Here is a 13,070-nt window from a genome sequence, read left to right on the forward strand (position 1 = left end):
AATTAAATCACTCTTTTTTTTTTTAGGCCAAAACTGAACCAAACTTCCTTTAAAAGTCTTTTTATGTCACTAAACCCGTTTTCTCCTCGTGTGCAAATCTTTTTTCAGACGCATGGAAACCAAAGTGAGCTCTGTCCTGTGGGATTCTTGATGTTATATGATCAGTGGAAACCTCAGAAGACAGACGCCGTACGAAGCCCTTCTGACCACATGAGGGATGAGGGAGACTCGCTGTTCAATAACCTCTGCTTTGAGCCGGGTGTCCGAACTTCAAGGTCACCCCACGTTCCAGTGTTTTCCTTCTTCTTATGAGGGACAAAGAAAAATATGAGTTCTGTCACGTCGGCGCTATCAGAACACGATGAGGCATTCCTTTCTTCTTTTTAAAGGACGAGTGAGTCGTTTGGGAGAGGCGACATTTAACCTCTACTCGGCCTTAAGACTGTGAATGTGAGAAACGCTTAAGCCTCCTGACAGAAAAAAAGTGGAAGATGGAGAAGAAAGGTCTCTGCTTCCTTCTTTTAGGTCAAAAGTCTAGTCTAAGCCATCTCCTACATAGCTCTTTTTTTATTTTATTTTTACCCAAAAAAAAGCCCATGTGCGTCCGAATAGCTGGAGATACGACCTGCCAATCAGGCCCATATACAGACTGCACACGAAAAGCCACTTCTCCGCCACACACACACACACACACACATACTCAAAAACACAAGGTTGAACACACATCGCGTGACTGCACACACGCCTAAATGCACAAGCCAGGCCTCCCTCACACTGTGACTAATCTCACACCTCACAGAGAGCCTCTTCCTCCTCCTCCCACTCCGTACGAACCACCATCAATGAATAAATAAGAAAACAAAAAAAAATGGAGGAGCAGACTTGGGACCAGAAATTAAACCCATCTACATGACAACCGGCTCTCCGGCTCATCATGATGAATCACACTTCCTTCCTGACCCCCTGCGTCTCCACGCCGACGATGCTGCAGTGCCTTTTTTCTCTTTTCTTTTTTTACATCTGCTGACTGCAGCTCGTGGTCGCCTCTTGCCCTTTATATATCGGTCCGCTGGGAGCTTTTTTTTTTTCCACGGCTTCGTAAAGCATCATGAAATGTCAATGAGTGAAAACCCTTCACCCCAACACACACACACACACACACACTAGCTCCTGCTCCTGGAGATGTTTCCTCTGTAAATATTGACAGGGAAAGCACTGACCCAGAAAAAGCAACCCACATGGCTGTCGAGTTAGAAATAACTGTTAAAAATCAAAACGTGTGCCTAATGTTCTGCCTGATCCCAGTGATGTGCGGCTCAGTGGAGAGACGCTTTGTTGGGCTGCTGCCGGATGGAATGAGTGTCTGGTCCGACCACTCTGTTTGCAGCCCTGGAGAGGAGCCAGCGTGGGGAGGCCCTCCACAGCCAGTCCCAGCTCGGATGAAACCGATCCAGCCTGAAGAATCTGTGAAGGACGAGTGTGAGTGTATCTGGCATAATGGCTGCTATCGAAAGAGCAGCTTTAAATGTGCACTAAATCCTTTAGATGCAAGTTTATAACATTATTATTATTATTATTATTTTTTTAAAGACAACCCTCTGGTCCTTTGCTTCCAATGGGATGTGACAGGTATAGCTAAGCTGCAGCACTATTACGTGCATGCGTGAAAGCCAGCTGTCACGCTGGTCCAACGTGAACCCCCCTCCCGCAGTGGACGGGACCCGGTCGGCGAGAGCAGATTTACTCAGGCGCGTCCACGCACATTGGCCGTGCACACAGGGCCACGCGACCCTCATCTCGCCCCCCCCCCCCCCCCCCCACCCCCCCCCGTGGAGGAGGTTAACGCTGTAAAGCATGTCGGCGTGTGCAGGTTAAACCGAACTCAACGCATATGTTGCAGGTTGCGCGCGCGAGCATGCGAGTCTGGTGTTTATAGGTGGGTGGGAAAAGGGAAAAGAGAGAGGGGGGGGGGGCACGGGTCGGCCTCCGGATTTCTGAATCCTTACCTCGGGTGGTCTTTTGCTGCCGATCCTTGATCCAAAAGGAGAGCCGGGTGTGGTTACAAAAAAGCCTGCACGTCGGAGGGCGGCGGGGACGACGTCGAGCGGAATGGCGAACCGGCCATGAAGAAGAGTTTTATTTGTCGTTAGAAATAATAAATAAATATATTTTTTTTTTTAAAAGAGCGGTGGGAGAAACACGTCCGAGTGCGATCTGCCGTCCCCCCTTCTTTTTTCTCTCTCTCTCCTTCTGCCTGTCACCTCAGCATCTCTCTCTCTCTCTCTCTATCGGTCGCTGCGGATCCGTGACGTGACGCCTCTCTCTCTCTCTCTCTCTGTGATGATCATCAGCCTTCCTGCGCGCGCGAGCCCGATCCGATCGCCCCTCGCAACAAGCCCCGGGAGCGCGCATCGGAGTCTTTAAAAAAAAAAAAAAAAAAGAAGCTCGTTCGCAGGCGACGCGCGCGCGCTGTCACAGATCGGTTGTTTGTTGTTTTTTTTCCCCCACAGCTTTAACATTTAGTCGAATATTATATCAAATAGACAAAGCGACATGTTTCCTAAATGCCCTCTGAAGGTTTTTTAATGTTTTAATGTTTTTGTTTAGATAATTACACAGAGAAATATGGGACTTCTCACAAAGACCACTAGGTGGCGACATTGAGTTAAATATGGCGCATGTAACTGATGGCGTCGTCTTCACAGAGATTACAAAAAAACACACACAAAAAACAAGAATCCACTTTTCAGTGTGTTCATTTTCTATCTATCAGTCGATTCAAACGTGTTTTAAAGTGTAATATATATATATATATATCCCATACTGTATGTGTACACTTTCACAAATGTGATATGGTGTGTATAGTAAGATAACAAATTTGATTGCAATATTAATGAATGATTTATTAATAACATACATATAATACTTATTTCAAAAATATATTTCTTCTCATAAAAAAACAACAACTAATCCCTTAAAAACCTACCACTCCGCCAGGTTGGGGCCGTTTCGTCATTCTCGAAACTCCTCGCGATGACAGCTGCCTTTGCCTTCGATTTTAGTGCCCGGATAACCCTGTCAGAGTGAGCGCTCCTCCGCTTCACACACGCTCTTTGTCCTGTCAGAATGAGAGCTCTTGCGCAAAACACACACACACACGCACCGTCACTTTCCTGTCAGAGTGAGAGCTCTCACGCCACACAGACTCTCTTTTTCTGGTCAGAGTGAGAGCTCTGACGCCACACAGACTCTCTTTTTCTGGTCAGAGTGAGACCTAGCCCGCCGCACACACGCTCTTTTCTTCCTGTCAGAGTGAGAGCTCGCACGCCACACACACACACACACACTCTTTTTCCTGTCAGAGTGAGACCTAGCTCGCCGCACACACACGCATTTTTTTTTCTTCTTCCTGTCAGACTGAGCGCTCTTCCACCTCTCACACTCTCTTTTTCCTGTCAGTGTGAGACCTCTGCCGCCACACACTCACACACACACTCTCTTTCTCTCTCCGGGTGACGTCCCACAATCCAACCCCGTCAGTGTGCCGCGTCGGTAGCTGGTAGCTAGCTAGCTCGCAGCTGGCTAACCTGCCGAGCTCCCTCCTCCGCCTCCAGAAGGGCAGCTGAGTGAACCCTCTCCTCCCCTCCCACCTTGCCCGCGCGCCTCAATGCATCTCCCGCGGCCGCGATGGCAGCGACAGACACGGTCTGAGACGGTTCACGGCATCTGCGTGTGATTCTCGTCCCCCCGTGGTTGATTTCCAACCGGTTTGTTTAGCTAGCTGGTTCTTCTTCTGCGCGGGGACCGACGGCGGCGGCGGCTAGCCCCCTCTCTCGTCGCTACAGGGGGAGGATGCTGAAGCTGTTCGGGGCGCTGGTTCTCCTCGGACTGGCCCTGGCGTGCATCACCTCCTGGGTGCTGGACAGCTATGACACGGCGTGGCACCCGAAACGGAGCGTCCGGCACCCGACTGTCGGAGACGAATCCAGAGGGAGGTCTCCTCCATTCCCCGGCGGCGAGTTGGACAATATATTCTGGTTTATACAGGTGGGCTAGCTTTGTTTTTTGGTGGTGGTGATGATGCTCTCTGAATTATTTTTATTTTTTGAGTCTTACATTTTACATAAATCTGGGATTACCTACCTTTTTTTTTTGGTTTTTGCAAAGCCAGCTGTAGTAATTCACCTGCTGAACTCTCTGTGAATGATTGACAGAAAGAGGTCAGTGACCACAGAACTGGGTCATTGTCAGGTTAAAAAAAAAAAAAAAAAAAGGTGGTTCAGCAACACTGTAAATTGTAGTCAGACTTTGTACCATTCTCTTTTACAACTCTAATCACTAAGGCTATATAAAAGCCATATTTAAGACCCATTAAAACATACATGTATTTATTTATCCCTGATTCTGTTTGTTTGTCTGCTTCAAGGTCTCTGACATTCACATTAGCCGCTTTCATGACCCGAGACGCATTCCAGATTTTGAAAAGTTTTGCACTGACACAATCGAAGTGATCAAACCAGATCTAGTGCTCGCAACAGGTACGGTACACCTGCCACCCCCCATATTTAACCAAAGTCACTTGGAGAGTCCTGTAATGAGGCTATGGGTGTGGCCATGTTTTTTTTTCTCAGATGAATCTTTTCCCACTCCACAGGGGATCTGACGGATGCCAAAACCGAGAGCAAGGTGGGTTCCCTCCAGCACGAGGTGGAGTGGCAGGCCTACCACAACATCCTGAAGAGGTCGCGCGTGATGGAGCGCACCAGGTGGATAGACATCCGTGGAAACCATGGTGATTAACCGCCGCACTTTGTCATCGTAATGGCCTCTCCCAATAGAAACGTCACGGAGAACAATTAAGATTCTTCTGGAGAATCCATTAACTGCGGCGCGCTCACCCCCCCCCCCCCCCCCCCCCCCCACACACACACACCACCACCACCACCACCCTTCCTCTTCACTGCCGCCTCTGTTATTGGTTCGCGAGCTCTTCGATTAGATGAGATGTGAAAGGAGATATCTTTACGTTGTCACTGTCAGGGGGGGAGAGAGAGCTAGTTATTGGGTCTGGAGATTTTCTGCGTTCATTGATCGTAGTTGTTGATGTCAGTTTAACTGTTTGTGGGTTTTATCGTAAACAACAGATGTTGTTCTATGTCTTCCTGTAACGCAAGGAAATAAATGTGTGTCGTTCTACTGGGAATTTCTTCATTAGACATTCAGTAACCTCTTTTTTATCAATTGTATTCTGCTTAATCTCACCATTTTTTTAATTTTTATTTCTTCTGACAGATGCCTTCAATATTATGTCTCTGGACAGCGTCAACAACTACTACCGGTCAGTATGAATGGGTCAACAGTGCCTGGTTTACACCCAGTCACAGTCGACTCCTGCGTGTCTTCCAGCGAGTCGAGCGCGAAGTCGGAATCGGAGCAACTTCAATGCCTCTGAAACATGAGTCGCTGCAGAACTATTTATTGACAATAATCCGAGCTGTCTTGAGCTTCCTGAGGACTAAAATAGAAGCCGAATCTGCACGAACAGAGGCTGACTCGCTTTTCTCTCTTGACACAAATGTCTTATGTGGCATTGCTGCTTCCGTTAATGCCGATTGATCTTTTACCTCCTTAATTCTCTTAATGTTGTGGTCGTCCTCTGCCAGACAAATTATGTCTCCTATGCAAGCCTGATTTATTGATTTGCATGGAAGTTTATCGGGGATCTATTGGAGCTGCTGGATCCATTCTAGAAAGTTGTATCTTGTTGCTCACATTGCCTCTTTTTTTTTTTTTTTTTCTCCAGGAAATACTCTGCTAATCAGAAAGTAGGCTCCTTCCACTATGTCCACGAAACACCATTTGGCAACTACTCCTTTGTCTGTGCGGATGCCACTCTGACTCCAGGACCCAAGAGGCCGTACAACTTCTTTGGTATTCTCAACCAGGTACAACTGTCGATCGCCTTCTCGTGACACAGACATAAACATTCACTGAATCTGTAATATCCTCATACTTTAAATGATAAACTGCTGTAAATGTGTCTTCAAAGGAAATATGTAATATATATATTTTTACTCAATATGTGACAGACTCAAATGGACTTGCTGGACACGTTCAGAGTTGAGAGTCTGAAGAGCAACCAGTCGATCTGGTTTGGCCACTACACCACTTCCACCGTCGTCTCCCCGTCTCCGGGCGTTCGGGACGTGATGAGGTAAGAAAAAGCTGCTAAAGGTGTGTGAAATACAGTCGACGGGCTTCTCCTTTGACACGCAAACCATATTTATAGCGCACAATCTTTGGAACGAGGAAACCAAACGGTTAGAAGTGTTAAATATATTTAAATTCAAGTGACGTGACATTTTGACATTCCTTTTTATTTTTGCATTTTCAGGAACACTCAAAAGTATTTTGTTGGTATATTACGGCGGTGTTGCCACAGTCCTCTGACATTTGGGCCTTTTTTAGATCTGCAGTTGCATATCTGTGCGGCCACCTGCACACACTCGGCGGTCTGATGCCCGTCCTCCACAGCCGACATCCTCAAGGCACCCTGGAGCTGGAGCTGGGCGACTGGATGGACAACCGCAGGTACGGAAAAACAACAGGATCGCAACATATTACACACACACACACACACACACACAGTTCTAAAAAGCATTGAATTGTGTTCACCCCAAAAAGGACCTTAGAAGGTAAGGTAGGAGTCTTTAATTTAATTCACAAAATATTTTCTAATATAATAGACTTGTAATGGTATGAGATTTTATATGATACAATAATAATAATCTCAGGATATATCAATTTCTTGGCATTACCATAATAAAAACTGCAACCACAATTATTAGAATGAGACGATTATGTATTTATTTATATAGATACAAATATTATTTTTTTGGATTAGCTTAAATGTATTGATACATTTTTGATTTAGCCTTTTATCCAAATCCAGGTGACCCATTCATTGTATCAGTAGGAAATAGTGTTGTAAAAAAAAAAACATTTCATTTTCATACTGTGAAAAAGGTAATAAATCGCACTTTACGTGGTATTAAAAAGGCCTTCAAACCCTGTGCCACATCTGTCTCCAGGTACAGGGTTCTGGCCTTAGACCACGACCTGCTTAGCTTCGCTGACCTGAGGTTTGAGCAGTGGCCCGCGGTGCTCATCACCAACCCCAAGGACGCACAGTACCTGCATCCCGGACTGGAGCCGCTGGGTCGCATCCGCAGATCCACACACATACGGTGTGTGTTCAGTGTGTGTTGACTGTTTGTTGAACCATAAACATCTATCTACTGCACATGATGCACAACACTTATTTTTAGAGAGCACCTGGCACTGATGCGTATTATACCCAGCTTGCAATGTTTATTGTTTATTGTTACATCACTGTTGAATAAACTGCTGTTACTTTGAGTATATAATATATATATATATATATATATATATATATATTTATTTATATATATATATATATATTTATTTATATATATATATTTATTTATTTATTTATATATATATATATATATATTTATTTATATACTTTTTTTTATATATATATATATATATGCTTGGCAGAAGTTCATCAGAAAGTGTTTTTTTGTTTACAAGTTGGCACAATAACACTGCCTTTTTATCTAATTTTCAACATGAAAACATTAATTTCCGTGGCTCTCAACAGGATCTTGGCCTTCTCCGAGGCCCCGATCACAGCGGTGCATGTGAGCGTAGACGGGGAACCTCTGGGGAACGGCCACTCTGCTGGAGGTCCCCTCTATGTTCTGCTGTGGGATCCGTCTCTCTACCTCACTGGGCTGCACACCATCAGGGTTAAAGTGGAGGTCAGTAGAGCATTCGTTTATCTCCCCATCAAAGTGTTCTGAGAGTACGACTCAGTTGACCGATCGCTCTCTGGTGCTTTAAATGTGCTCTTTTCTTTTTTACACTTACGGTATTAAAACCTCTCATCGCTTGTGTGCGAGTCAGGACTCGGCAGGCCGGTCGTCGGTGCGAGAGCAGCACTTTACTCTGGAGGACGACCTGACTCCGAGCTTCGGCTTCGCGCAGTCCTTCATCCTCCTCACAGACCACTACGTCCTGGCCCGAGCGGCCTTCGTTGCCACGGTGCTGCTGAACGTCGGGGTGCTGCTGGCCTTCAGGTTCCTGCCTGTTCCTTCTGGGAGAGGTGAGCGGTGCAATAATCAGACTCTGTTTAATAAATATAGGCGTACGTAATTATTTAAATGACAACAACTGTTCTTCACATAGTCGTGCATTTGTTGCTTTGTCTATCGTCTCCAGGCTTGACCTCTCAAGCATGTATGTCGCTCCACCTGGTCAGCACGATGGACTCCCTCTTCTACTCTCTGCTGCTGTTTAACCTGTGCACAGCCTTAGGTGGGTCAACGAGTCCCCCCCCCTCCCCCCTCTCTTTGTCTGGCGCTTCAGGCAGAACGTGCCTCCTATTTTTAGAATAATGTTGTTCTAGCTAATCTACACACTCCTCTGAAATTCAAGACTCAAATCTACCATGTGACATAGTTACAATATTGGTTTTCTTCTGCGTCTGTTCCTGTGTAATTTAATTCTTGTGCCGTTTTCCGCCTCGCTCCCTCTCTCCCTTTTACAGGTCCGTGGTTCATAGGAGAGCTGATAGATGGCCACAGTGGCGCCTGCTTCGCCTTCGGGGTGTTCGTCGATGGACACTTCCTGGAGGGCAGCCTCACTTACGTTGTTGGAGTCGTTCAAGTAAGAAAATACACTTTATTCAGCACGTATTTGTTTATTCAGGCAACCGTTTTCTAACAGGAAGGCGAAAGGTGGTAATATGTCAGTGGTCACAGCCCCCAAAAAATAATCTATTGAAGGTTGTATGAATATATTATTTTTTGCTTTATATTTTCCGATGACATACATTATTACTATTCCATCACCTGCTTTTTTTTTTCTTTTTTTTTTTCAAATTTTAGCTGCTTTTTTCTTGTAAAATACTGAATATTTTGATCTCTTCAACATTTAAAAAGAAAATCCCTTTTTTGTTTGATCACAGACAAAATATATGTCTTGTCTTAAAACGGCCTCGTACTTTACTCATACATTTGACATTAACATGGTTTATAACTACACATTCATATTAAATTCTGTATTTTCTCGTTAACCATAATAATAATTGTTAATCGAGGACTAATCGCATCTAACCGGAGTCATTTCCCTCCCGCCAGCTTCTATTCTTCAACATGCCCCTCACCTGTTATCTCTGCTGGAGCCTCCACCACCGTTGCCGCGGCAACACCTTCCGATCCCACTTCCTGCGGCCGGGCTGCCGCTGGCGGACTCTGGCGGTTCACCTCTTCATGCTGCTGCTGCTCACTTGGCAGGCGCACTCCTGCTACTTCCTCCTGGAGACCTACGGCCTGATAGCCTTTTTCCTGTCTCCGGTGCGCACGTGGGCACTGGCGCTCAGCCTGCTATTGGTCTACCGCGCCTGGACAGGCCCCGCCCCTTCCGTTCGCGACAACAGCAAGAGCGTCTCTCCCTCTTGACAGTAATTCCACTGTGCCATCACGACTCCCCCCTCGAGCCTGACTCACAGATATATATATATTCTGCCGTCTCTATCCACCCCCTCCCCCCAAGACGGCAGCCCCCCCCCCCCCCCCACCTCCTTTCTTTCTCTCCTCCTCCTTCAAATAGCCACTTCACAGTACACCACTCACTATCCTGTTCATAGATGGTATTGTTTGCTTAATATGCATGTTATTGTAGAACACCGTCGAGCACATTTCTGGCCACATTCATAGCAATGTGTACAGTGTAAAAAGAAACGACACCGTGGATCCATTGGGGGGTGAAATAGCCTCTCTGAGCTAAGTGGAGTAGTCCAATGCACCCACAGTTAATGCCACTTCACCACTGCCAAAGGATGGATTAAGAAAGAAATTATTTCCTCCTGAAAATCATTTTCATTCACAAATAACCCGACCTCGTGTTTAACTTCCGACACACACACACACACACACATGTGGATGAGAGAAGACGTCATTTTGTACGCTGTAAGCTTTCCTAACCGCCCCGCGGCGTGACTTAAAATACCACCTAGACGATTATATTTTAAAGGTTTTAAGGAAAAATACAAATCAATCAAACAATGTAGTTGATCTGTGAACAAGTAGTCGAGGACTGAAAGTGTTTTTAAATAAATATGAACTCCATTGCGCACAACTGCCAAATATTATTATTATTTTTTTTATATTTGCATTTTAATAGTCATACGAAAAACGAGCTCCTTCCAAACTTAAAGAATTGAAATACATTTTAATGGCCTGTGTGCCCTCTGTGATTTCAATGTTAATATATAAACTATCAATATTTATAGTAAATAGAATAGAGTTCTCTGGACTGAAGTTTTTTTTCCACCATGTCTACAAAGTGGTATCCTTGAGGTAACTAGGAGGCAAGGTTGAGAGAGGATTTAATATACTATTGAGCCACCCATCAAATATAGTTTTTTCTTTTAAAGTTCATGAATTTCTTTCCATATAATGTTTGCAGGATTCTTATGGGGGGGATTATAGGGATGGTATTCGAATAGATCGGTTCCTCCCATTTCGAATCGTATTTTTTTTTTATTAATCATCGAGTTGTCGACATCCCACAAAATATTGCTGCCTATTCATAATCACTATGGCGCTGCGCCGGTTTAATCACAATATGCTTGTTGATTATTCATCCTGCGAGGGCCTTAGTTTCTTGCTCCTTGCGATTTAGATGGTATGCGGTGATTTTTTTAAAACCTTTTTTTTTTTTTCTATATGTATTTTAAATCGGACCTTAACTTCCTTTGGTAATTGTACCTGTAGAGGGGGGGGGGGGGGGTCCATGTGGACTCTTGTATAAATGGTATTTGTTCAGTGGTTGGCATATTCTCATAAAAAGCTGCTAGTTTAATTTTTCCTGTGATATATGTGGATATAAAATGTGGTCTGTTTAAGGAGATCCTTGTTTGTGCCCTTAGAGACGATACAAGTGAGGCCCCCTGGTGAGCAGGGATAACTGTTCAGTGGTAAATTTAGTACTTTTTAGACAAATTCATTACACACTCCGTCTCCTTTCGTCTTCTGGACCCGGTTGCATGAGCCAAAGGCCATTATGGTCTTGACCTTGTCGACGGATCCCGATGCTGTCGCGTTGCTCAAGAGGCCTGAAAGTTGCCCGCTGGGGAAATCTGGTAACGTTGGAATCTTCCCATTACAACCCATTTCTTGGGGACGTTTGGATTCCAGTCCTCGGCTCCTCCTAGAAGACGCAAGATGTTTTTGAGTCCCGAGGTCGGGTCCGTACTTGCAGACCCCCGTATCCTCCTGTGGGGGGGGGGGGGGCCTGAGGATGATCGGCTCCATGTTGAGAGATTTGAAGGGCATGTTCTTGGGTTCATCCTCAACCAGAACACCCAGTTCCTCACGTGACGGCTCCTGTATGGAGCTTGATCCGGATGCGATGGTGATTAGGTGATGCTGCCGGGGCTGGTCTTGCTATTGCTACTGACCTTTTATAGCTTAAAAAGGTCTCTCGGTCTTTTGTGGGCGAGGGAAGTTGAGGCGTCGGGGTCGGATCACCGGTCGTGCCTCCTGACTCGTCTGCGTTGACGGACTCGCAACAGAACTCGCGACAACCGCCTCCTCAGACACTGTCGTTTCCCGGGGTCGGGCTTGTTGTCGTCGTTTTCTCGAATGATGAGGGCCTCGGAGGGCGGGCTCCTCCATTGTGTCCAGTGATCCTAGTCCCCCTGAACTGATCTTTCATGGGGTCCTGTCCCCCGCCCCCGTTTTCAAACCCCCTCCCGTCCGTTACATGTCGTCGGTCATCAGCCGGTCTTTGGGCTCCGTTGTTCTGAAGTGCCACGCCGGTTCTCCCACGACAGAAAGCAGCTGTTTGTTTCTCAGGAATGTGAGCACTTGAACAAGAGGCTGGTCCCAGTAGTATTTCAGGACAATGTTTTTATACTCCCATCGTAGCTCAGTGAATTTCAAAATCCATGTTAAACAATCCAGATGTGGTGGCTAAAAAATTTTTTTTTAATCTGTGTGTTATGTGGTGAAATGAAATTGAGTTTTATTTTTTCGAATTGGTGGCTCCTCCCCCCCCCTTTCATGTTATATATATATATGTATATCTGCACTGGTAAAGGGCATCCCTTGAGTTGGAAGTTAATTTGACAGCTTTGTGTGTAAAAAGACAATGTTTGTCTGTATTTATTTCCCCCCTCCAATATCCTTTTTTTGTGACTGTGTGAAAAAAAACTGTGTCTGTTGCACTTTTAATTCAATCCTTTCTAGTCGGAGGTAGCAGGTGCCAAACTGATCTAAAAAAAGACATATATATATATATATATATATATATATATATATATATTTATTTTAGATATATTTTTTCTTTTTAGATATATATATATATATATATATATATATATATATATATATATATATATATATATATATTTAAATAAATGCTCAGTGCCGTGATAAGTCACACAGTTTAATATTAGTGCAGCTGCTAGACAATGATTAAATTACTCTTACTGGCAATGGTTTAATAACTTCCTCCCACTCCTCAAATCATTTTTTTTTGTATGGGAGCCCTTCCAAAAGTACAACATAATGATTGATGGACTTCTGTTGCTGCAGGAAGATTCTCACGAGTAATCTGTAATCTGTCCACAAGGAGGCGATATCGAGTTGCATTTCACTTGCACCCTCAATCATGCATGAACAGGTTTTTATTTATTTTTTTATTTGTGTGTGTGCAAAAAAGCACCAATACCATATCTGGATGAGACAATTTCGATAGTTTATCAATTCTCTCTCATTATGTTTAACTGTGAATCTGGTTGTGATTGTTCTGTACACTGATTTGAATGTTCACGAGAAAAACACATCAACCCCCACTGTTCACTTTATTGAATTATTCTGCATCCCCTCCTGTGTTCAACCTCTTCTATGAATGAAAAGTTGATGATTTCACACCCCTGCCACGTGTTTTTCTGGTAACAAACTGAAAATAGAGCAAAC

General features: G+C 44.7%; 1 protein-coding gene across 2 annotated transcripts; it reads left to right on the plus strand.

Annotated features, from left to right (window-relative positions):
- The first annotated feature begins 3,852 nt into the window (after nt 1-3,852).
- Nucleotides 3,853-10,221, plus strand: tmem62 (transmembrane protein 62). 2 transcript variants are annotated; one of them, XM_034563048.1, is made up of 13 exons: nt 3,853-4,047; nt 4,427-4,538; nt 4,655-4,792; nt 5,293-5,338; nt 5,804-5,945; nt 6,090-6,214; nt 6,469-6,591; nt 7,092-7,247; nt 7,685-7,844; nt 7,990-8,188; nt 8,305-8,400; nt 8,633-8,751; nt 9,225-10,221. In XM_034563048.1, the coding sequence occupies exons 1-13, from the start codon at nt 3,853-3,855 to the stop codon at nt 9,543-9,545; spliced, it is 1,932 nt and encodes a 643-aa protein (XP_034418939.1). In that variant the 3' UTR covers nt 9,546-10,221. The 2 variants fall into 2 exon arrangements, with proteins under 2 accessions (XP_034418939.1, XP_034418940.1); XM_034563049.1 differs by lacking the exon at nt 3,853-4,047 and having other exon boundaries at nt 4,425-4,538; nt 4,632-4,792.
- The last annotated feature ends 2,849 nt before the right edge of the window (nt 10,222-13,070 follow it).

The sequence above is a fragment of the Cyclopterus lumpus genome, chromosome 22 (genome assembly GCF_009769545.1).
Source record: "Cyclopterus lumpus isolate fCycLum1 chromosome 22, fCycLum1.pri, whole genome shotgun sequence".
NCBI lineage: Eukaryota > Metazoa > Chordata > Actinopteri > Perciformes > Cyclopteridae > Cyclopterus > Cyclopterus lumpus.

Coding starts and splice junctions, on each gene's coding strand:
- tmem62 (XM_034563048.1), top strand. CDS start 3,853: ATGCTGAAGCTGTTCGGGGCGCTGGTTCTCCTCGGACTGGCCCTGGCG. Junction 4,048..4,426: donor ATATATTCTGGTTTATACAG/GTGGGCTAGCTT, acceptor GTCTGCTTCAAG/GTCTCTGACATTCACATTAG. Junction 5,946..6,089: donor TCTTTGGTATTCTCAACCAG/GTACAACTGTCG, acceptor AATATGTGACAG/ACTCAAATGGACTTGCTGGA.